The 24,354-nt window shown below is 37.3% G+C and overlaps 1 protein-coding gene across 8 annotated transcripts in view; it reads right to left on the minus strand.

Annotated features, from left to right (window-relative positions):
* Positions 1 to 24,354, minus strand: part of MSR1 (macrophage scavenger receptor 1) — a 568,786-nt gene that overhangs the window by 225,085 nt on the left and 319,347 nt on the right. Inside the window, exon 11 of one of the 8 annotated variants that reach the window (XM_039461187.2) lies at positions 11,522 to 22,922. The exons of the other annotated variants lie outside the window; for them this stretch is intronic. Within the exon in view, the coding sequence (XP_039317121.1) occupies positions 22,906 to 22,922 (17 nt within the window). The 3' untranslated portion in view covers positions 11,522 to 22,905. Of the gene's footprint in view, positions 1 to 11,521; positions 22,923 to 24,354 lie in introns of those variants that run through there. 8 annotated transcript variants of the gene reach the window in all.

Genomic DNA, 24,354 nt, shown 5'->3' on the forward strand with positions numbered 1-24,354 from the left:
TCTTTCTCGGTGACAGACTCACAGTTCTAAGTCACCTAACTTCATATTTTATAGCCTATTTCTTAGTGATAGATGCTAAAATATCCAGGGAAGTTCTCCTATGGCCTAAAAGATTGTTATTTTAATAATCTTGGTGCATTTATGCAAATATTTACTATTTCTTTCCTTTTTTTTTTTTGAGATGGAACCTTGCTCTTGTTGCTCAGGTGGAGTGCAGTGGCCTGATCTTGGCTCACTGCAACCTCCACCTCCTAGTTTCAAGCAATTCTCCTGCTTCAGCCTCCTGAGTAGCTGGGATTACAGGCATCCACCATCACACCTGGCTAATTTTTTTTTTTTTTTTTTTTTTTTTAAGTAGAGATGGGGTTTCTCCATGTTGGTCAGGTTGGTCTTGAACTCTTGACTTCAGGTGATCCACCCACCTTGGCCTCCCAAAGTGCTAAGATTAAAGGCATGAGCCACCATGCCCAGCCTGCTATCTGTTTCTCTAAAGAAAAAGTTTGGGAATCCCTGGTAGTATTACAAACATAATAGACTAGAATGATAGAGGATTTCATGGGGATATTCTTGCCAAGTGACTTCTGGAATAAATAAGGTGATGATTAATCTCTGCTCACCTTCCAATCTAACCCTTGAGAAATTCCTCCCCTGCATTTCTGTCTTTTTACTTTAGTCATATAACTCTTCACATTTTTCAAATAAGTCTCATTCTCCTTTATTTCTGGAGCTTTTGTTCCTGTCTGGAATGTTCCTTCTTCCCTTCCCTCTTCCCCTCTTATTTCTCCACTCTCAATCTCCAAATTTAGACTGGTTACACTACAGCACTATGACAAATGCTATATCAAATCTCTGTAAACTTGTTTTCCCCATTAGTCTGAAAGAAACCCCTCATGGTCATCTTTTCAGTGTCTGGCAGAATGCAGGTTGTCACTTAGTAGTCACTTGATGAAGAGTTATGGCATGAATGAGTAAATGAATGAATGGTGAGCTTCTCTTGATACATGGACTGCATTACCCAGTGAGATTAAATTGACAAATGCTTAAAATACCAAATAATATAAGAAACAGATTTTAATATTTCACAAGTCTTTAGAGGGAACAGAATAGAGTTTCTATGTGTAGAAACAGAAAAATCATGAAGGAAAGATCAATTTAACTGGCAATAAACATGAGAGTTTTTATGGAGAAAACGCACATGGCTGGCTACTGAGGGCTTTTCCAAATATGAGGGTTTAGTGGGAGACTCTGATCAGAGAAGCCTTAGATGTTAGAAAATCTGATTTTGTCAGCTCAGTGAGCAGATCTATCTCTTAGAGGCAGACTAATGTTAAACAGAATCTTGGGACTAAATGTCAATTCAATTTACAAAGAGAAATGTAATTGCCTCAAAAACTAGGATATTTGAATCTGTTTGACAAGGCCATTTTCTCCCCTTGGGCAATCTGCATGGGAAGCCAAATCACAAGCAATGAACTCTTAGTTTAATTAATTTATTAATTTACAATGAGACCTAGCAGTGAGATTTTGCCTCTGGGACTGGCCGGTGATCTTTGGTTAACACGTTTTTCTTTATATATGTTAATACATTCAGTCAGCTTAAATGATTTTACATATCTCTGCTGATTCATCGAATGTTCATTCTATAGTCTAATTTTTTTCTCTTTTTTTCTGAGACAGAGTCTTGTTCCATTTCCCAGGGTGGAGTGCAGTTGCGTGATCTCGGCTCACTGCAACCTCTGCCTCCCAGGCTCAAGCAATTCTCTGCCTCAGCCTCCTGGGTAGCTGGGATTACAGGCAGCTGCCACAACCGGCTACATTTTTGTATTTTTAGTAGAGATATGGTTTCACCATCTTGGCCAGGGTGGTCTTGAGCTCCTGACCTCCTGATTCACCCACCTCAACCTTCCAAAGTGTTGGGATTATAGGCATGAGCCACTGCGCCTGGCCTATAGTTTAACTTTTTAAAGTCTATCTCACTATTCTTATGTCTCAGTTCTTTAGAAAAGGGATAGTGCTAATAACCTCTTCATACTTCTAAAAATCTGTGTACAAAATTTGCAATGTATATAGAAGTTATTAGACAGGTAGCTGATTCATGTTTCTATAAACTTAAGACACAAAAAGAAACATAAACAATACGGCAGATAATTTACAAAAGAAGAAGTATTTTTATAATCTAAACTGAGGAAATTACAACAAATATAGTAAAAATTAACAATATAAGTGGTTATCTTTGTTTTGTGTATTGAAGCCTTATTTTTAAAGGAGGAGTTAAAAGAGAAATCTATTAACTATCTCATAATACACAGATAGCTTAACTCTATTTATATTTGATGCATAGTTTTAGGGGCATTAAACATAACTGTCAAAATGATCATGTAGAAAATGGAGGAAAAAGATAAACATTAAGTGACTATGTTAAGATTTTTAAATTTGATTAAAATTGTTTAAAAATTTTTCTTTATAACAAGGCTGGAAGGAAGTTCCCAAGTATATTGACAGTAATTTTGTATATGCGACAGAAACTGAAGATCTAATCTTTTTTCTACTTTCTGAAATTATATTGTCTTTTAAACTAAAATTAATTTAATTAAAATAAATGGTGATAAGGCTATTCACTATCTTTACAGCTTTATTCATGACTCGAATAAAGCTGAAATTTATAAAATTGCAGTGCAAGACCATGCTCAGAATGAGAGACATAGTATAAGCTATTTATGTAAAATAACACACAAAACAATGCCATCTACTGTTTATGCATACATACATATGTGGTAGATGCATAAAAATGTGAATGGAAGGAAACATAAACTCCAGGATAGAAATTTACCCTGGAAAGGAAGACAGGTAGACATACCGGGACTTCAACTGTGTTCGTAACATTACATTTCTTTTAAAAAACAGAAAAAAAAAATTCTTGAGTGACAAGGTGTCCCTGTGCCTCCCAGAATGAAGTGCCATGTTGCAGTCATATCTCATTGCAGCCTCAAACTTCTGGGCTCTAGTGATGCTCCTGCCTCAGCCTCCCAATCAGCTGGGACTACAGGTGGATGCCACCATGACCAGCTAATGTTACATATTTTTTGCAGAGAAGAGGTCTTGCTATGTTGCCCAGGCTAGTCTCAAACTTCTAAGCTCAAGTGATCCTCCTGCTTTGGCCTCCCAAGGTGACACGATCACAGGTATGAGCCACTGCACCCAGCCAACATTGTATTTCTTAAAATACGAATACTTGTAGTCAACATAGTATATGTGAACATTTCAAAAATCCAAGTGGTGGTGTACACATGACTATGCATTAGCTGTTTATTATAAACTTTCTTTCTTATGTTTGAAATATATTTAATGAAGGAAACACATTCACAGTAATGTTGACAGAGCCATATCTGAACCCTGAACAAGTCATTTAATGTGTCCATATACAAGTTTATCCTTAAAAGCTAGGGAAAACATATTATGAATCTATTAATCTCTATTAGAAAGACAACATCCAAATTTAAAAAGTCAGGTAACACGTAAGGTCTTCTTTCCACGAGTCAATTACCACTACTCAATGAAAACAAATAACTGAAGTTAGAAATGACTTTTGAGGAATGACTTTTGAGAAGTGACTTTTGAAAGACTACATCATTTCAAAGTTCATTTCATTTTCAGGAATGACTTTTGAGAAATGACTTTTGAAATGACTATTTCATTTCAGTTATTACCCTATTGTTTAATCATAGTCATGATTTCTTTTTTGTATCCTTTATTGGAATTGAGATTTAGGGTTAAATTTATTACAGTGGTGGTTATGATATTTGAAATCCACCAGGAACACAGAAATTAAAAAAAATTGGTTGCAGTTTGACCTGGAAGTTCTCACATGGCAAAATTCCTATAAGAAGATAACTGATTCTTTAAGGTAATTACCTTAATGAGATACTTAGCAATAAAATGTACAACCAAAATATGAGAACCTGAAGACAATGAGTTAAATTTCTCTAGAAAAATAACACATTGTAAGTGCTACTCCTAAAGCCAGGGAGACAAGCATTTGGGAGATCCTGGGGCAGACACAAGAGGACATAACTAGAGGAAGAGAATTTTGGTGGAGAATTTTAGTGTCTGAAAGTCTTATAGCAACAGGGCCGATGAAAAGGGCCAGGGAGGAAAACTGGGTGTTTAAGTTAGCTGAAGAATTTCAAGACAACCGACTCTTCTAGACACACCCGTCTGCTTAACTTCTCTTAGATGCTAAGTAAATCTTCAGTAAAATTCTCTTAGATGCCCAAGTGGAGGTAGGGCACATTCTCAAATAAAGGGAGAAAGGTGGTGCTCATTGATAAAATAAAGCGGTATGAAAGGTCTTAGCCAAAGGTGTGTAGGTGTGTTCGTTTCTTAGGGCCACCATAACAAATTATCACAAACTGCATGGCTTGAAAGAGAAATTTATTCTTTCACCGTTCCAGAGGACAGAAGTCTGCATCAGGATGTCTGCAGGGTTATACTCTCTCTAAAAGTTCCAGGGAAGAATCCTTCCTTCCTCTTGTAGCTTCCTGTGGCTTCCAACAATTCCTGGCAGTGTTCGAATTGTAGCTGCATCATTCTCATTTCTGCCTCCATCTTGACGTGGCCTTCTTCCCTATGTCTGTGTGTCTTCTTCTTAAAGACATTATGGTTTATGCTAATCTAGTATGATCTCCTCATATTAGCTTAATTATAACTGCAAAGATTCTGTTTCCAAATAAGGCCATATTCTGAGGTTTCAGGTGAACATGAAGTTTTGGAAATACTATTAAACCCACAACTATGGAGCTGGCTGAGATATAAGACATAGAAAAATATAATTTTTCTGAATCTTCATTAAACTGTTGCAGCTAAGGGGCTCTGGAATTGCCTTAGAATATGGTGTTGGTGCTAAATTTTCTCTCCGTACTAGGCAACAAAATGACCCCAAGATATGCAGAATAGCTTAGTAGTAGTGATGGTCATGCTGGAAATTAATTAGTTAGCAAAGTCAACCGTGATCATACTGAACATCCATAGTTCACCTGATGAACAACTAAAATAAAGATTGAAAATCTGTTGCTTCAAAATAAACTCATTGGACATTGTGTTAAGTTTAACTGAATTTTGAGTAAAAGTTAATTATTTCCATTTAAGAAAATTAAAAAGTAGATTACTATTTATTATATCTAAGATAGTTTTTGAATTCAATTGTAAGATAGGACTTTAAAATAGTCTTGCTTAAAAAATGGTAAATACTTAAGATAAAAGAAGAATTTTGTGTTTAAAAAGAACATCTCTCTCATTCTATAGATCTCCACGGGATGTGATTATGAATAAGTCTATGTGGGAGAAAAAAGCAAACAAACTGAAAAGTCAGGTGAGACCAAAGCAGAACATGGTTGTCAGTGAAAGTTCTCTTCAGCGTATCATAAGCTATAATTGTGTCCACCACTGGATTTCCAAAATTCCCAATTAAATGAAAATGGCTGCATTTCAAGGAGCATACTGGTGTTTTCAAGGACAGTGTTCACATATGGAGATATTTGCTATCATTTTAGAGCAATCTTGTTATTTACTATTTTATTAATGAGTCTTTTATAGAGTTACTTAGAAGAAAAAAGTTTTAAACTTTATGAAGGAGAATTACCTATTTATAGGACATTTAAATGTTTCCTTTCCACTTAAAACCCTGGTCTCAGAAATAATTAAGTCACTTATTAGGACACTGAACAGAATTTATTTTGAAAGCCCTCATCATAAAATAACATAAATTATATTATCATTATTTTAGATTTCTGAAAACTCCGGGCCTCAACTAGACCTTGTAAAAGTCCTCAGGTCCCTCATTATAAGACATTTAGGCACTAATAAATGATCTAACCTCTTTGTGCCTTCAATTACCCAATTACAAATTAAGCATAATAACTTCCTATAAGAATGGAGGTTTCCAATGTGATAATAAGTGAACAAAATGTACTTCAAACTATGAAGTACTATATACACAGAAGTAATTGAATGATTAATTGTATTTTATTCTGGAAGATATTCTGAGAGCCTGTGAAATTCTTGATTGTAGGGGATTTAAGATGTGGGTCTTATAGGGGAAAATGCCCTCAATTTGCCCCCAATCTATCTAGTTATTGGCAAAGCTGACCACTCAGTATAGAATTCTTCGACTTTTTATGAACAGAAAATCATTTTCCAGAACAAATGAATGTTTGTGCCTTGAATTGAGTTTGGAGTTTGGAGGTAACTGAAAAGCGAGGCGGGGGACTAGGGGAGGCATGGCAGCGGGTAAGGGTGTTGGGGAGGGATAGCATTAGGAGAACTGCCTAATGTAGATGACTGGGTTACGCATGCAGCAAACCACCATGGCACGTGTTTGCCCATGAAATAAACCTACATGTTTTGCACATGTACTCCAGAACTTAAAGTCTAATACTAAAAAAGGAAAGACAATATACATACAATATACATATAGCATTGTGTGCTATATTTTGTTTATGCTCATAACTGTTCAGGTCTCTGCAAACTATCATCAGACTGACTTATTGCAATCAGTGGAAGGTAACAGTGTGTACAATCTTCATTATCTTTACTCCAGCCAGGAGAGACCATAATTCACATCCAACAGCTGTGTCCAGAGGTATGTAGGGACAGATGACCTAAACCTTCAAAAATCTAACAAAGAGCCTGTATTTTCTCCCCCTTCTAGGAAACTGCTTTCATCTGCTTAGCTTAACCCTTGAGCATTTTGATGTAATCAGAGTAATATTTTAGAAATAAGAAAATATATGTAAGGGGATATTTTTTCAGGTAATAAGAAAAATACAGAAAAAAACTACAAAATACATATTTCAACAAGTAGGGTATTACTTAGGTTAAAATACTAAATGCTTTATTTCAAGGGAGGATCCCAGTTCTTAGAGAAGGGGCAGGATCAGTATCATGAAATAGGATATGTTTCTAGATTAGAAGCCAAGAGACCAGTGTTCTAGTCCTAGCTGTGCTATAAACCTGCTTCATAACTTTGGCCATATCATGTCTGTTTGCACTTTAATTTCTTCATTTGTTTTGAGATGTTTGGTAATTATATGGTAGGACTATTGCAAGGATTAATTTAGCTCATGAATGTATTTTGAAGAGGTTTGAAGGGGAAAAATCAAGTTAATCTGTAGGATGTTACCCTTAAGCAATGTTTTTTGTTTTCTTTGGAGACAGAGTCTCACTCTTTCATCCAGGCTGGAATGCAGTGACATGAACTTGGCTCACAGCAATCTCCTTCTCTTGGTTCAAGCAATTATCCCTGCCTCAGCCTCTTTAGTAGCTGGAATTATAGGAGCGTGCCACCATGTCTGGCTAATTTTTTAGTAAAGACAGGTTTCACCACGTTGGCCAGGCTAGTCTTGAACTCCTGACCTCAGGTGAACCACCTATGTCCGCCTCTCTAAGTGCAGGGATTACAGGCATGAGCCACCACGTCCAGCTAGTGATGGAATTTAAAATCAGACAAACCAAAATTAAAACCCCAGACCTACCCCACAGACACTAGCTGTATGATTTATTTACTTATTTTTATTTTTATTTTTTGAGACTAGGTCTTGCTCTATCACCCAGGCTGGAGTGCCTGGTGACATGATCATGGCTTACTATAGTCTCACTCAACCTTTTGGGCTGAAGTGATCCTCCTACTTCAGTCTTCCAAATGGCTGGGACCACAGTTACAATTCACCACACCTGGCTAATTTTTGTCTTTTTTGAAGAGACAAGAGTTTCACCAACTCCTGAGCTCAAGTGATTTGCTTACTTTGTCTTCCCAAAGTACAGGGATTACAGGCATGGGCCACTGCACCTGGCCATAGGTGTAATTTTGCACAGTTTACTTAATGGTTCTAAATCCTCATGGGGATAACATCAGAGTGATAAATTCCTTGTGAAGATTAAGTAAAGGAGGTATGTATGGTGCTTTACAGAGCATCTGGTACAGAGGGTTCATTGTATATATTATAGGTATGATTGATCCTATAAAAATTGATCTCTTAAAAATTCAGATTTCTGGCCTAATGATGGGCAATGGGTGATGGGAGGACCAAAGTATCATATATTAAATAACAGTTTCTCAATCACTTTGTGCTTCAGTATCCCAAGGAGAACTTTTAGAAAACACGTGTATTGGTCGGGCACAGTGGCTCAAACGTGTAATTCCAGCACTTTGGGAGGCCAAGGTGGGTGGATCATGAGGTCAGGAGTTCAAGACCAGCCTGGCCAAATAGTGAAACCCTGTCTCTACTTAAAATAAAAAATATGTATATATATATATATATAGCCAGGCGTGGTGGTGGGCACTTGTAATCCCATCTACTCAGGAGGCTGAGGCAGAGAATTGTTTAACCTGGGGAGGCGGAGATTGCAATGAGCCAAGATTGTGCCACTGCACTCCAATCTGGGTGACAGAGCAAGACGAAAGAAAGAAAGAAAGAAAGAAAAGAAAAGAAAAGAAAAAAAGAAAGAAAGAAAGAAAGGAAATAAATCACATGAATCAAATCCACAATGCAAACTTTCTGAATTCAGAATATCTGTATGTCATATCCAGCCATCTTTATATGATAAAACCCTCATGGGTCATTATGATATTCAATATAGCCTGAGCACAACTTCTAGAAAAATGCTAGATACATATGATTACTTAAAGAGTTACAAATTATTCGCATTATGGAAGAATTAAACTAACGCTTCCCAATAAGCAATCAGCAAAAATGTTTCTAAATATGATCGAACAAGATATTGAGTTTGATCCACTTTTTAGTGCCCTGGGCCCTGCACTCCGAGATTGTTAAAGGAAATCTTATCTTGTCCACCATTTGGTATTTATCTAGTCAGGTTAGGTAATGAGTATATTTTGTCTCTAGACACAAGAGCTAGTGAAGGGGAAGCTCAGGATCAAAAGTAGAGATGAAAAGAGTTATTTTGAAGGAATAAATGTGGGCTTCTTGCTTAGACATGGCTAGATATAAGATAATGCCACACAGCAAGAGCTGACTTCACAATGAATACAATATATCTAAAGAGAAAGAGCGAGATGGAGACTGAGTTCAAATGATTTACTTTGAACACCTGGATCCTGCTATGCCTGAAGCCATCTGTTGGTATCAGAATTCTTAATTATGTAAACCAATAAACTCTATTTTGTGATTAAGTATGTTTCCATTACTTTCTACTTAACAGTTCTTACAAATATTTTGATGGTGATTATTTGACAAATAATATTAGCAGTGATTGCCCAGGTCATTCTGTTTGTCATAAATCCCATCATCATTGGTTTTTGTCTACTTAAACTGCATTATTCTGGTAATTTATATTATTTCCTGAGACATAATCTAAAAGAACATCACTGAAATGTAAAAATGCAATATTGGCAATAAACAAAAGCAAAGTTGTTCTCATAATTATAAAAACACCAGAATACATCAAATCTATTTATGGTGCAATTTAGGTCGTCTTAAAGAACAAAATTACCGAAAGATGGGCAAAGAAAACGGAATTCATCCTGAAACAGTTCCAGCTGTGTGCTGCAGAGATCCTGCCCACAGACACAAGATCAATTCTCGATGCCTTCCTATTGTGACTGAATTACGTCTCCTAATATTCATATGTTGAAGTCCTAATCTCCACTGTGACTGTATGGAAAGACAGAGCCTTTATGGAGGTAATTCAGGTTAAATGAGGTCATAAGGCCATAATCCTAACTCGGTAGGATGGGTGCCATAGAAGAAGAGAAAAAGACACCCGCTCAGTGCTCACACAGAGACTGCCTCATAAAGTCACAACGAGAAGGTGGCTATCTACAAGGAAAAGAGAGGCCTTAGGAGAAATCAACCTTGCCCCCAACTTGATCATGGGCTTCCAATATCCAGAAATGTGAGGAAATAAATGTCTATAATTTAAGCTACATTATTTGTGGTATTCTGTTGTGGCAGCCCAAGAAGACTAATACATTTTTGTTTTCACTTATGTTGTGTGTTTTTATTTGCAAAGGAGAAATAGCATACTTCAGTGCATACAAACTTTAAAATACAAGTTTCTTCTTTAATTTACAGGCAGAGTTAAGCTGCCATACTTGCTATGTGATGATTTGAACACATTGAAGATCTCTTTTCTGAAAATAGTCACTTTGTCCCTAAAACACTTACTTTAAAGGCTTAGATTTTTATTTAAAAATGACAGGGCCGGTTGTGGTGGCTCATGCCTGTAATCCCAGCACTTTGGAAGACCGAGGTGGGTGGACACAAGGTCAGGAGATCGAGACCATCCTGACTAACATGGTGAAACCCTGTCTCTACTAAAAATACAAAAAAAAAAAAATTGCCAGGTATGGTGGTGGCAGATGCCTGTAGTCCTAGCTGCTATGGAGGCTGAGGCAGGAGAATGGCTTGAACCGAGAAGGTGGAGTTGCAGTGAGCTGAGATTGTGCTGCTGCACTCCAGCCTGGGAGACAAGAGTGAGACTGTCTCAAAAAGAAAAAAAAAAAAAAAAAAAAGACACAAGTATTTACGAAGTACCTATTAGATGTTTAAATAGATTAATAATAAATGTTTGTTAGCTTATGCTCTGTGATTAATCAAGTACATATTCTTTTGGTGCAGAAATAGTATTTCTAGGTACAGGTAATGTAGTCAGTAACAGGACTAGGTGAGAATGCAACAGGAAAGAGTGTGAGGTAGAAGATGTTTTATAATAGAACAGATAATCATTTTATAGGAGACAAATAAGTTTTGATGTAAACCATGTTAAGTTTTTGCGAAAATATTGTACATAGAAACTGAATGTTTGTATGCAGTTAAAGAGGTTCACTTGTCTTTTAGCATTTCTAGGAAATAAAACTCAGAATTATTCACAACATCACTGGGAAATAGGATCATTTTGCTAAATAGTGCACATTAGAATTCCATTAAATAGGTCCCTAATATACCTGAGCTTCAAATATTTTACTTTGGCATGGATTAAGCAGGATGTGAGTAAGAAGTACAAAATGAAAATAACTGCAGCACCCAGGAAAGGACTAAGAGTCTGCAGGCTAAGCCACAGTGGCGGAGTTTGTTGGAGACTCCATGTGAAGCAAGCCAACTGTGTCCTTACAGGAAATTCCGTCTTAAGATTCACCTCAGGTCGAGTGCCATGGCTCTAGTCTAATCCCCGCACTCTGGGAGGTCAAGGCGGGCAGACCATTTGAGTTCAGCAGTTAGAGACCAGCCTGGGCAAGATAGCAAAACCCATTCCCTACAAAAAAAGATTTTTTTAAAATAGCTTAGTATGATGACCTACAGGTATTTTAAAATACCTGTAGTTCCTGCTATGTGGGAAGCTGAGATGGGAGGATCACTTGAGCCCAGGAGGCAGAGGTTGCAGTAGGCCAAAATCATGCCACTGCACTCCAGCCTGGGTCACCAACCGAGACTGCCCCCCAACCCTCCCTCCCCCAAAAGAAGATTTACATCTTAACGACAACATATTTTCAGAGATGCTAGGCTGGACAGGTAGGAAATAATAGGCTGTGAACCTATACAAGGAAAGTACTTTAATTTGAGCAAAATAAATAATCTTGTGTGAGTAACAGGCTAATTTTTTTTTTTTTTTTTTTTTTTTTTTTACTGCAGAATAGGAAGCCAGAAGTCATTTATTCAAAGAAAGGCAGGAAAGTTACTTGGTACTCAGGTTGTGGAGGAAAGGGAAGCGGCGTGTTGGGCCTCTCTGCTTCATCTGCATTCCCGCACTTAACTGCATGAATTTCCACTTTTGCTGGGCTGATGTGTTTCCTTATAATGGGTTCTGGTGAGAGGCTGTGAGAGTTCGCTGGGATAAGGACTAAGCAGGACAAGTGCTATCTGCTGGATCCGTAACTGATTTAAATCTCTACTTCAAATGACAAAACATACAGGCATATCCTGTTTTATTGGTCTTCACTTTTTTGCACCTCACAGATACTGCATTTTTACAAATTGAAAGTTTGTGGCAATTCTGTGTCCGGCAAGCCTGCCAGTGTCATTTTTCCAACAGCGTGTGCTTTGTGTCTCTGTGTCACATTTCGGAAATTCTCACGGTATTTCAAACTTTTCCCCCTTTGTTTCAAGTGCTTTTTTCTGCACCTATTTAGATGATAACTCTTTTTAAATTTTTAAGTATATTAACATGGTGACAAATTGATTCATTTCATTTTTTTAAACTTTTATATTAGCTCAAGCGTGCCTGTGCAGGTTGATTCTATAGGTAAGTTGTGTGTCATGGCAGTTTGGTATCAGATTATTTTTGTCATTGAAATAATAAGCACAGTACCTGACAGTGTTTTGATCCTCACCCTCCTCCCAGCCTCCACCCTCAAGCAGACCCCACTGTCTGTCGTTCCCTTCTTCGTGTCCACATCTACTCAAAGTTTAGTTCCCACTTACAGGTGAGAATATGAGTTATTTGGTTTTCTGCTTCTGTATTAGTTTGCTAAGGATCATGGCGTACAGCGCCATCCATATTCCTTCAACGAACATGACTCATTCTTTTGTATGGCTGCATGGTATTCCATAGGGTGTGTATGTACCAACTTTTCTTTATCCAGTCTACCAATGATGGGCATTTAGGTTGATTCCATGTCTTTGCTATTGTGAATAGTGCTGTGATGACCATATCTGAGTATGCATTTTTATGGTAAAACAATTTATATTCTTTGTGTATGTACTCAATAATGAGATTGCTGGGTCAAATGGTAATTCTGTTTTAAGTTCTCTGAAAAATCACCAAAGTGCTTTCCACAATGACTGAACAAATTTACATTTTCATGAACAAACTATAAAGATTCTCTTTTCTCCACAAACTTGTAAATACGGCATCTATAATTTTTTGACTTTTTAATAAACAGCCATTCTGACTGGTGTAAGGCAGTATCTCATTGTGCTTTTGGTTTGCATTTCTCCAGTGATTAGTGATGTAGAACATTTTTTCATATGCTTGGTCACCATGCATATGTCTTCTTTTGAAAATTATCTGTTCATGTCCTTTGCTCATTTTTAAATTTGGTTTATTTTTTGCTTGTTAAGTTCCTTATAGATTCCCTGGATATTAGACATTTGTTAAAACATAGTTTGCAAATATTTTTCTCCCATTTTTAGGTGTCTGTTTACTCTGTTGATAGTTTGTTTTGATGTGCAGAAGTTCTCTAGTTTAATTAGGACCCATTTGTCAATTTTTATTTTTTTTGCATTGCTTTTGGCATCTTCATCATGAAATCTTTACCAGTCCTATGTTCAGAATGATATTTCACAGGTTATCTTCCAGCGTTTTTATAGTATTAGGTTTTACTTTCAAGTTTTTAATCCATCTTGAGTTGATTTTTATACATGGTATAAGGAAAGACTTCAGTTTCAAACTTCTGCACGTGGCTAATCAGTAATCCCAGCACCATTTATTAATAAGGGATTCCTTTTCCTATTGCTTGTTTTTGTCAGCTTTGTCAAAAATCAGATGGTTTTAGGTGGTTGGCAATGTTTCTGCGCTCTCTACTCTGTTCCACTGGTCTATGCATTTGTTTTTGTACTAGTACCATGCTATTTTCTTTCTGTAGGCTTATAATACAGTTTGAAGTCAGGTACCATAATGTGTCCAGCTTTGTTCTTTTTCTTAAAATTGGCTTGGCTCTTTGGGCTCTTGTTTGGTTCTATGTACATTTTAAAGTAGGGATTTTTCCCCCTAATTCTGTGAAGAATGTCATTGGGAGTTTGATAGGGATAGCATTGAATGTATAAATTTCTTTGGGCAGTGTGGCCATTTTAATGATAGTGATTCTTCCTATCCACGAGCATGGAATGTTTTTCTATTTGTTTGTGTCACCTAGGACTTCTTTGAGCAGTGGTTTGTAGTTCTCCTTGTAGAAGTCCTTCACTTTCCTTGTTAGCTGTATCCTCAGGTATTTTATTCTTTTTGTGGCAATTATAAATGGGAGTGTATGCCTGATTTGGCTCTCAGCTTGACTGTTACTGGTGTACAGAAATGCTAGTGATTTTTGTACAATGATTTTGTGTTCTGAAACTGTGTTGAAGTTGTGTATCAGCTGAAAAGAGCTTTTGGGTCAAAACTATGGGGTTTTCTAGATTTAGGATCATGTCTACAAACAGATACTTTGATTTGACTTCGTCCCTTCCTATTTGGATGCTCTATATTTCCATATTTCTTTTTTTAAATATATACAGATTCTCATTCTCTTCCCTGAACTGGAGTGTAGTGGCATGATTTTGGCTCACTGCAATCCCTGTCTCCTAGGTTCAAGTAATTCTCCTGCCTCAGCCTCCTGAATAGCTGGTACTACAGGCTTCTACCACCACACTGAGTAATTTTTGTATTTTTAGTTGAGAGAGGATTTTGTCATTTGGCCAGGCTGGTCTGGAACTCCTGACCTCAGGTGATCTGCCTGCCTTGGCCTCCCAAAATAGATGCCTTATATTTCTTTCTCTTGCCTGATTGTTCTGTCCAGGACTTCTAATGCCATGCTGAACAGGAGTAGTGGAGAGGGCATCATTATCTTGTGTTGGTTTTCAAGGGGAGTATTTCCAGCTTTTGCCCATTTAATATGATGTCAGCTGTGGGTTTCTCATAGATGGCTCTTATCATTTTGTGGTAAGTTCCCTTAATATCTAGTGTATTGAGAGTTTTTAACATGAAGAGATACTGAATTTTATCAGAAGCATTAACTGTTATCTTTTGAGATCATCATGTAGTTTTTGTTTTTAGTTGCAGGTGGTAAATCACATTAAATGATTTGCAAACTTTCCCATTACTAGTAAAATATGGGGAGACTAAAACAAAGTTTGTGGAAAATGTAATTAAAAGGTAAAAGCACAAAATATAAACTTTATTTCTCAATACAAGCTCCATCAAGTTGAAGGCACTTTTATAGGTGATGATACTAGCCATTTATTCCATCCCTAATGACCTGAAGATCTCAGGAATTTAACTATATCAATGCTTCATCTTCTCATTATTAACAGAAGAAAAATTGGTGTCCTTTAAAAATATTTTGAAAGTGGGAAGCAAAAGGAAGTCAGAAGGAGACAAACTAAGTTTGTAAGCTAGATGCCCAATGCTTTCCCACTGAAACTCTCCCCAAATTGCCCTTGTCTGATGAGAGAAATGAGCAAGAACATTGTCATGATGGAGACTCTCTGAGGAGACTTTCTTGGAATTTATTCTGTTAAAGCTTTGGATAACTTTCTCAAAACACTCTCATAGTAAGCCTAGCTTATCATTCTTTGGCTCCTCAGGAAGTCAACAAGGAAAATCACTTGAGCATCCTCAAAACCTGTTGCGAGAACTTTTGTTCTTGACTGGTTCGCTTTTGCTTTAACTGCAACACTTCTACCTCTTGGTAGCCATTGCTCTCATTATGCATTGTCTTCAGGATTATACTGAGAAATCCATGTTTTATCTTCTGCTGTAATTCTTCAAACAAATGTCTCAGGATCTTGACCACACTTTTTAAAAATTTCCAGGGAAAGCTTTGCTCTTGTCTGCAGCTGATCTGGACAAAATAGTTTTAGCACCCATCTAGAGAAAACTTTGCTCAACCTTAATTTCTAAGTCAAAATTGTGTAAGCCAAACCAACCGAAATGTCTGCGGTGTTGGCTGTTGTTCTGCTGTCTCAGTTCTGTCCAATTAAGGCACAAACAAGATGAATTGTTTTCCTCACAAATTGACGTCGACAGTCACCTGCTGCAGGCTTGATTTTCAACATTTTATTATTCCTTTGTAAAAGTGAGTTACGTTTTGTCAACTGCTGATTCCTTTGGGACACTGCACCTATAAACTTTTCATAAAGCATCAGTGATTTCACCATTCCTTAAAACAAACTTCATTGTAACTTTGATGTATGTTTTTGGTTCCATTTTAGCAATATTTAAGTGGCTGTGATAGGGGCTCTTTTTAAACCGATACCTTTTTCTCCTTAGTGCATCAAATTGGATTCTATTCAGACATGTCATAATAAGTTAGCTTGTTTTAGTGCAGAATTTTTGAAATCCTTGCATAGTGTTTTCATAGTACATATTTTCCATGAATTTTTTGAAAACCCGTTGTATTTGTTGTGGCAATCAGTGATCTTTGAGATTATTACTGTAATTAGTTTGGGAACCCACGAACCATGCTCATAAAGGATGGCAATCTTAATAATGTTGTGTGTACTCTGACTGCTCCACTAACTAGCTGTTCCACTTTTGTCTCTCTTCCTCTCTTCAGTCATCCCTATTCCCCGAGATACATCAATATTGAAATTAGGCAAATTAGTAACAAAACAGGTGTTCCAGTGAAAGGAAGTGTTGCACGTCTCTCATTTTGAATAAAAAGCTATAAATAAGCTTAGTGAGAAAGGTATGTTGAAAGTCAAGATGGGCTGAAACTATGAAAGTTACTTAAGTTGTAAATGTGAGAAAAAGTCCTTGAAAGCAATTAAAAGTACTACTCCAGTGAACACAAAAATGATAAGGAAACAAATCACCTTATTGCTGATACAAAGTTTTAGTTAGTGCCCTTCATATACGATCAGAACAACCATGACATTCACTAAAGACAAATTCAAGTCCAGAGCAAGCCTCTAACTCTCTTCAATTCTAAGGCTGAGAAAGTTAAGGAAACTGCAGGAGAAAAGTTGGAAGCTAGCAGAGGTTGATTCGTAAGCTGTAAGGAAAGAAGCCATCTCCATAACACAAAAGTACAAGGTAAAGCAGCAAGTGTGGATATAGAATCTGCAGAAAATTGTGCAGAAGATCTAGTTAGGATAGTTCATGAAGGTGACTACACTAAACGACAGATTTTCAATGTAGATTAAACAGATTCTGTTGAAAAAGATGCCATCTATAACTTTTGCATAGTTAGAGAGGAGAAGTTAATGCCTGACTTCAAAGCTTTAAAGAATAGGCTAGGCCAGGCACGGTGGCTCAAGCCTGTAATCCCAGCACTTTGGGAGGCCGAGGTGGGTGGATCACAAGGTCAAGAGATCGAGACCATCCTGGTCAACATGGTGAAACCCCATCTCTATTAAAAATACAAAAAATTAGCTGGGCATGGTGGTGCATGCCTGTAATCCCAGCTTCTCGGGAGGCTGAGGCAGGAGAATTGCCTGAACCCAGGAGGCAGAGGTTGTGGTGAGCCGAGATCGTGCCATTCCACTCCAGACAGGGTAACAAGAGTGAAACTCCTTCCAAAAAAAAGAAAAGAAAAAAAAAAGAATAGGCTAATTCCCTTGTTAGGAGCTAATGCAGCTGGTGACTGTAAGCTGAAGCAAATGCTCATTTACCATTCTGAAAATTCTAGGGCCCTTAAGAGTTATGTTAAGTGTATTCTGCCTGTGTTGTACACATAGGACATTGAGGCCTGGAAGACAGCACATCTGTTGACAGCACGGTTTACTGAATATTTCAAGCCCACTGTTGAGACTTATTGCTTAAAAAAAAAAATCCTTTCAAAATATTACTGCTCATTGACAGTGCACCTGCTCACCCAAGAGCTCTGATGGAGATGAACAAGGAGACTGGTGGTATTTTCATGCTGCTAACAGAATATCCATTCTGAAGACCATGGATCAAAGAGTAATTTTTACTTTCAAGTCTTATTATTTAAGAAATACAACGCTATAGGTGCCATAGAAAGTGATTCCTCTGATATATCTGGGCAAAGTAAATTGAAAACATTTTGGAAAGGATTCACAATCCTAGATGGCATTAAAAGAAATTATAATTCATGGGAGAAGGTCAAAGTATTGAGGTTAACTGGAATTTGGATGAAGTTGATTCCAACCCTCATGAATGACTGTGGGGGGTTCAAAAATTTAATGGAGAAAGTCACTAGAGATGTGTATAAATAATAAGAAAAGTAGAGAACTAGAATTAGAAGTGGAGACTGAGGATGTGGCTGAATATCTTCAACCTGATTACAAAACTTCAGCTGATTAGGGGTTGCTTGTTATTATGGATGAGTAAAGAAAGTGGTTTCTTGAGATGGAACCTACTCCTTAGGGGAAGATGCTGTGAACATTGTTGAGATGACAACAAAGGATATTAGAATATTTATATAAATTTAGTTGATCAAGCAGCAGCAGAGTTTGAGGGTACTGATTTTAATTTTGTAAAAAGTTCTAATGTGGGTAAATGCTATCAAGTAGCATCCATTACATGCAGCAGAGAAATCTCTCATGAGCAGAAGACTCAATCGATGTGGCATATTTCACTGTGGTCTTATTTTAAGAAATTGCCACACCAATCTTCAGCAACCATCACGCTGATCAGTCAGCAGCCATCAACACCGAGGCAAGACCCTCCACCAGCAAAAAGATTACAACTTGCAGAAGGCTCAAATGATTGTTGGCATTGTTTAGCAATAAAGTATTTCAAAATTAAAGAACCTACATTATTTTTAAGACTTAATGCTATGGCACACTTAATAGACTCCAGCGTAGTATAACTATTGTATACACTGAGAAACCAAAACATTTGTCTGGTTGTTCATCGTGATAATCACTTTTTTTGCTGTGGTCTGGGACTAAACCCACAGTATCTCCACAGTATGCCTGTATTAGCTAAACACTCTATTAAGGAACACATCTGTTGTGTTAAAGGAATGCTGCAGTTTTTTTGTTTGTTTTGAGATAGAGTCTCGCTCTGTCACTAGGCTAGAGTGCAGTGGTGCAATCACAGCTCGCTGCAACCTCTGCCTCCCAGGTTCAAGTGATTCTCCTGCCTCAGCCTCCTGAGTAGCTGGAACTACAGGCACCACCACATCCAGCTAATTTTTGTATTTTTAGTAGAAACAGGGATTTACCATGTTGGCCATGCTGGTCTCAATCTCATGACCTTGTGATCCGCCCACCTTAGCCTCCCAAAGTGCTGGGATTATAGGCGTGAGCCACTGCTAATTTGTAATTTATAGAAAGCTTTAAACACCATGTAACTGTTAAGGATGAGCAGCATTTATCTAAGTTACCTGGGACCATCCCTGCTCAGGTATACTCGGTTCTGCTAACTCATAATTAGTGCTACTAAGAAAGTACATCATGGAGTTAAAAAACAAAGACACAATAAAGAGAGAGAGACACTGTAGCATCCAAATAGTGAAAAATGTTACGGCTGAGCCAGTTACCAAAATAAAGATAGAACATTAACAGGTAGCTCTTCCCCTGGCACTCATAAGTAGCTCTCATTAGTGATAATGGAAGCTCTGTGAGCATTCCAGGAAGACTATGTTTCTGAGTAATATCCTTAGGAAGGAGACTAGAGGCAATAGCTGAAGTAGTTATGAAGCTGGAAACATAAACAAATAAAGAATAATTGAGAATGCTTGTTTGGAATTTGATCTGCTGTAAGAATTTTTATTTCTTTAGATCTTCAAATTACCAGGCCCATTCTAGAAAACCAAACTGCTCATTATAGATTTCTTCCTTTTCTTCCTTTCTCTTTCCCTACCGCTTTCTCTCTTTCCCTCTTTCTCTTTGCACACCCTCCACATGACATATCTGTGATGTTTATATATAAAAATACATAGCACTAGTGTGGGAATATTGAATGGAGTCATAAGGACTTTAGAGATATAAAGACCTGTCTTTAAGTTTCTGTTCTTCCACTTATTAGCAGTATGTCTCAGTTTATAAATTTAGAAATTGGGATAATAGGCCTTCACCCAAATGCTTTTCTGAGGAATATATGTATAATACATCAGAAACCCTGTTGGGTTGGGTGTGGCAGTTCACACCTGTAATCTCAACATTTTGGAAGGTTGAGGCAGGAGGATCACTTGAGGTCAAGAGTTTGAGACCAGCCTGAGCAATATAGTGAGATCTCATCTCTAATTTTTTTTAATTTAAAAAAAAGGCACAGATGGTGTGTGCCTGAAGTCCTAGCTACTCCCGAGGCTGAGATGGAAGGATCATTTAAGCCCAGGAGTTCAAAGCTGAAGTGAGCTATGGTGGTGCCACTACAGTCCAGCCTGTGCAACAGAGCAAGACTGTCTCTTTAAAAAAAAAAAAAAAAAAAAAGCCCTTGCCTCACAGGCTTTACTTTGATCAAAAATGCTGCTTTGGAGAAAGACCAGTATTCATTTAAGATTGAGCTGAGTCCTCAGTAAAAATCAAATGAAAAATGAATTGATTATTCTGTATCATTTTATGAGTTGTAGATGGGATACTTAAAATTCACATCCTAGTTGTAGTCTCACTGTGCATGAGCAAAGCATGGTGAGAAATACTACGAAACCACACACTGGTAATTGAGATATTTAGAACAGAGCTTCACACAAGTGTTATATGTTACAGTAGGAATCATTTTGCTTGACTGAAACATCACTCTTGCAAGTTAGGGTGAGAACACAGCAGAGAAGTCACTATGACTAGCATCAGAGCTTACTGCAGACTTCTTTTTTCTTCATTATAAATTTTTTAAAATGATAAAATTTGTGCCACTTCTGCTGATAATTTGAACAGGGCATTCAGCATCTATTTTTTTTTTTTTTTTTTGTCTAGAGAGAAGAAAAGCCTTTCTTCCCCAAGTTAAAAAGTTTCCATTAGATTTTCACACTAAAATATCTATATTTAGTCTAGGATGTCAGATGACTTTTTTTTTCGAGATGGAGTTTTACTCTTGTTGCCCAGGCTGGAGTGTAACGGCACACTGTCGACTCACCACAACCTCCGCCTCCTGAGAGTCAAATGATTCTCCTGTCCCAGCCTCCCAAGTAGCCGGGATTATAGGCGTGTGTCACCGTGCCTGGTTAATTTTGTATTTTCAGTAGAGATGGGGTTCCTCCATGTTGGTCAGACTGATCTCAAACTCCCGACCTCAGGTCATTCACCTGCCTCCGCCTCCCAGAGTGCTGAGATTACAGGTGTGAGATTCCATGCCCGGCCTCTAGGATGTCAAACAACTATTTAACTGAATCCCTGGAACTGTCTCCCAGCATCTCTGTGACCCAGGCCATCCTATGGCTGATGTGGACCAAGGTCTGCTGAAGAAAACTGCTCATACTCTACCTGACCTCCAGTGCAAAGCAGGACAGGAAGTCTCATCAAATCAAACCATGGACAAAGAGACACTACTTATCTCTAGATATTTGTATAAACTGGCTGTTCAATGTTGCTAGCTTGCTAATATTCAGGAATATCTGAACAAATGGCTAATTCTTCTCTCCCTTTTATTCCTGGAGATCTTCATGTCACGCAGGCATAAAACCAGAGTACCACTGACAACTCTAACTTTTAGTTTCAAACTTTCTTGGAATTTTTTCATCAGCTGTGTCTTGGGCTCATGCTTTGTCCTTCAGAGACCGGACTCTTGTTTTATCAGCCTGACATTTTGTTCTGACCTCTGTCGACAGCTTCTGGCCTCTGGCGTGCACTCTGTTTAGTCCCTTCTTTTATTTATAACTAACACTCTTCTGTTCGATTCAGACAAACTCATTGATTTGTGGTCTGGTCACACTTGCATTGTTCTATCTAATATAAAATCTTCTTTTTTTCTAGCACCTCTCTTTTTGCCATGACATTTATTTGTCTTCTTGCATTTTCAATTTGCTTTCACTCCTATTCTGATTACAGATTAAAAATGTCTGCATTATGCCAGCAAGGAAAAGCTGTTCCAGTTGAGAGAGATCACTGCGGAGCGTAGCTTACATCTTTAAAGCACTTTATGGTTTCACAGAGCATCTTAACACACACAATGTCTTACTTCATCCTCACAACAACCCTGTGAGGTAGGTGTTAACGTGTTCATTATACAAGGGTAGAAATGGAAATGGCAAGATACACACAGGCATATTATCTCGAGTTCTACTAGAATCTTAAGTGTATGAATCTTGGGTATATCTGCTAAAACTTAAAGGAAAGAAAGTTTTGAAAATGTAGTCTATTGATCAGTAGAAAGCAACAAACAAACAAAAAACCATGGAATCCCACATTTTCCCTATTTTTTCATTTGCCTTTTCTCCTCCTCCTCATTTTCTTCCCTTTCTTCACCTACACAAACATCTCCAGTTCTATTGAAATATTGCTTTTTCTTTAGGATCTATGCTGAATATTTAAAGCATGATATGCAAAGAACTTTTTAGAAAGGAAGAACATTGTTATTATTATTTTCATGATCAAAACATTTTTGATTGAAATGACCAGGTAATATAATAAAAGTTTTATTTTTGGTTTAAGTGTGTTGGATAAATTGCTCAAGCTCTACTTCACTTCAAAGCTTTTAAAAAAATATGCTGTAATTTGGAGAATAATGACAAGGTAAACTAAATCAAATAAATTTTTTAAAAAAATTCTAAGAAATTAAAAAACCTTTATCTGCTCTACACACCTGGCTAGCCCTATTTTTCCCCCAAGATAGCTTAGATGTATTGTAATTGCCTGTTCATTTGTCTACATCTCTCAGGGACAATTAGCTCTGTAAAACCAGCTGCAGTATCTATCTTATTAGCTGTTATGTCTAGCTCATGGAGGCACACAATGGATATGTGAATGAATTAATTAATGATTTAATGATTTTCTTCTATGACATCCCTATCTCTGATTGAGAATAATGTTTTGAATATAAAGAACCCACATATATTATCAGTATTCATGTCAGTTCTCCTATAACCCAATTGAGTGTAGCAAGACTGTAGGTGAATGGGTGGCACAGAACAGAGGACTGATTGGAGCAGCCCTCCAGTCTGTGCATGAGACATGTCCAGGCTGGGGGTGGTAGGGGAGAGAGGTGATGATGGAGGAAGTGGAGTAAGAAGGGGTATGAGCATGGGAGCAGAGGACCCAACAGCACCAGGGACCAGGAGAGGAAGCCATGTGGAAGCCAGGTACAACACAGGAACCAAGGTCGTTTGGAGGAGTCGAAAAAGGGTCTTGGAAGTCAGTTGTGCAGATGACCTGTCCAGAGGTGAAGGGCCTTTTAATTAGATGGTAGCAGAGGATGTCCCGCCCAACCCACCTGATCTTAAAAGGGCCCCGCCCTAACAGGATCAAGGAGTTGTGCTGGTCCTGACACATATATAAAAGAGGAAATTAATTATTATTTTTATCATATTTAAAGAAAGCCTGAAGAATTTTTTAAGTGCATATTAAAATTCAACATAAATTTTTACATAGCAGAATTAACTAAAGATGTGGGGAATCAGACACTTTCATACAGAATAAGTTGGTATAACCTTTTAGCAGCCTTTTATGGGAAGTTGTAAAATGATAAATAACCTGAACCATTGATTCTACTTCTAGTAAATTCTCTATTAAAAAGTATTCCTTCAAGAATATATGTGAGAATGTTGAACATAGCATTGTTTATTAAAGCCTGACCAAAGCAAATAAAAATCATTTAGTGTTCAGGACTGGAGGAGTGAATGGCTAAATTGTGGTAATAATGGTATAGCTGAGTAGTAGAATAATGTACAGCCCTTGAGAGAAAATGTGTAGAACCATATACAATGATGCGAACAGATGACTGACATACTGACATAAGGAAAAAGCAGAATATATCACATTAGCTGCTTATGTATATCATTCTTTCTCTCTTTTTTAAGCGTTATGCAGCTGTAATATACTCTACATGAGAAGGGAGGGCATTCAGAGAGAGGGCATTCAAGGTAGAGAATTCAGAGGCTGTATATACTTATACACGGAAACGCCTCTCTTTCTGCTTCCTCAAAGAAAGTATGTGCATCAACTCCAAAACAGCCATGAAAGTATCTGTAACTGAAAACATTTCTGAACATATCTGAAGAAAATGTTCAAAGCATTTGATAACCTTAGGTAACAGAAGACAGTGGGGTGCTGTTTGCATACTAAAAATAAAAAAGAAATGTTTCTTATTTGCAAAACTTGACTAGAGTCAATGTTAAGAAGCTCAGAAAAAGCCTCAGGAAAAGAAGATGAAGAAAAACAAAAGATAAAAGCAGAGATAAAGATGAAGATAAACAAAATGATAGGGAGGAGAATGTTACAAGAGGAGCTTAACTGAAAGTAAATGGAGTGAAAAGGAGAAAAAGAAGGAGAATAAAAAGTATATAGCAGGCAAAAGTGACCACATTAAAGAACAAATGGACACAAAGGAGAAAAGGTAGACGAATGTTACTATTAATATAATAATAATAAACAATAGTCATTAAGTAACACTAAAGTACTCAGAAGGCACACAATTCTCTGTTGTACTTTGAAAGTATCATGATTACACTAACGACTACTCTAATGGCTGGTATTCATGACAATGTCCTACTTTGTCTAAATATGGCATCCGTACACAGAATTAGGTTAAAATAATCAGGTTTTGTAAGGCAAAGAAATTGGTACTGTATATTTCTAGCTAATG

This window comes from Saimiri boliviensis, chromosome 13 (assembly GCF_048565385.1).
Source record: "Saimiri boliviensis isolate mSaiBol1 chromosome 13, mSaiBol1.pri, whole genome shotgun sequence".
Classification (NCBI taxonomy): domain Eukaryota; kingdom Metazoa; phylum Chordata; class Mammalia; order Primates; family Cebidae; genus Saimiri; species Saimiri boliviensis.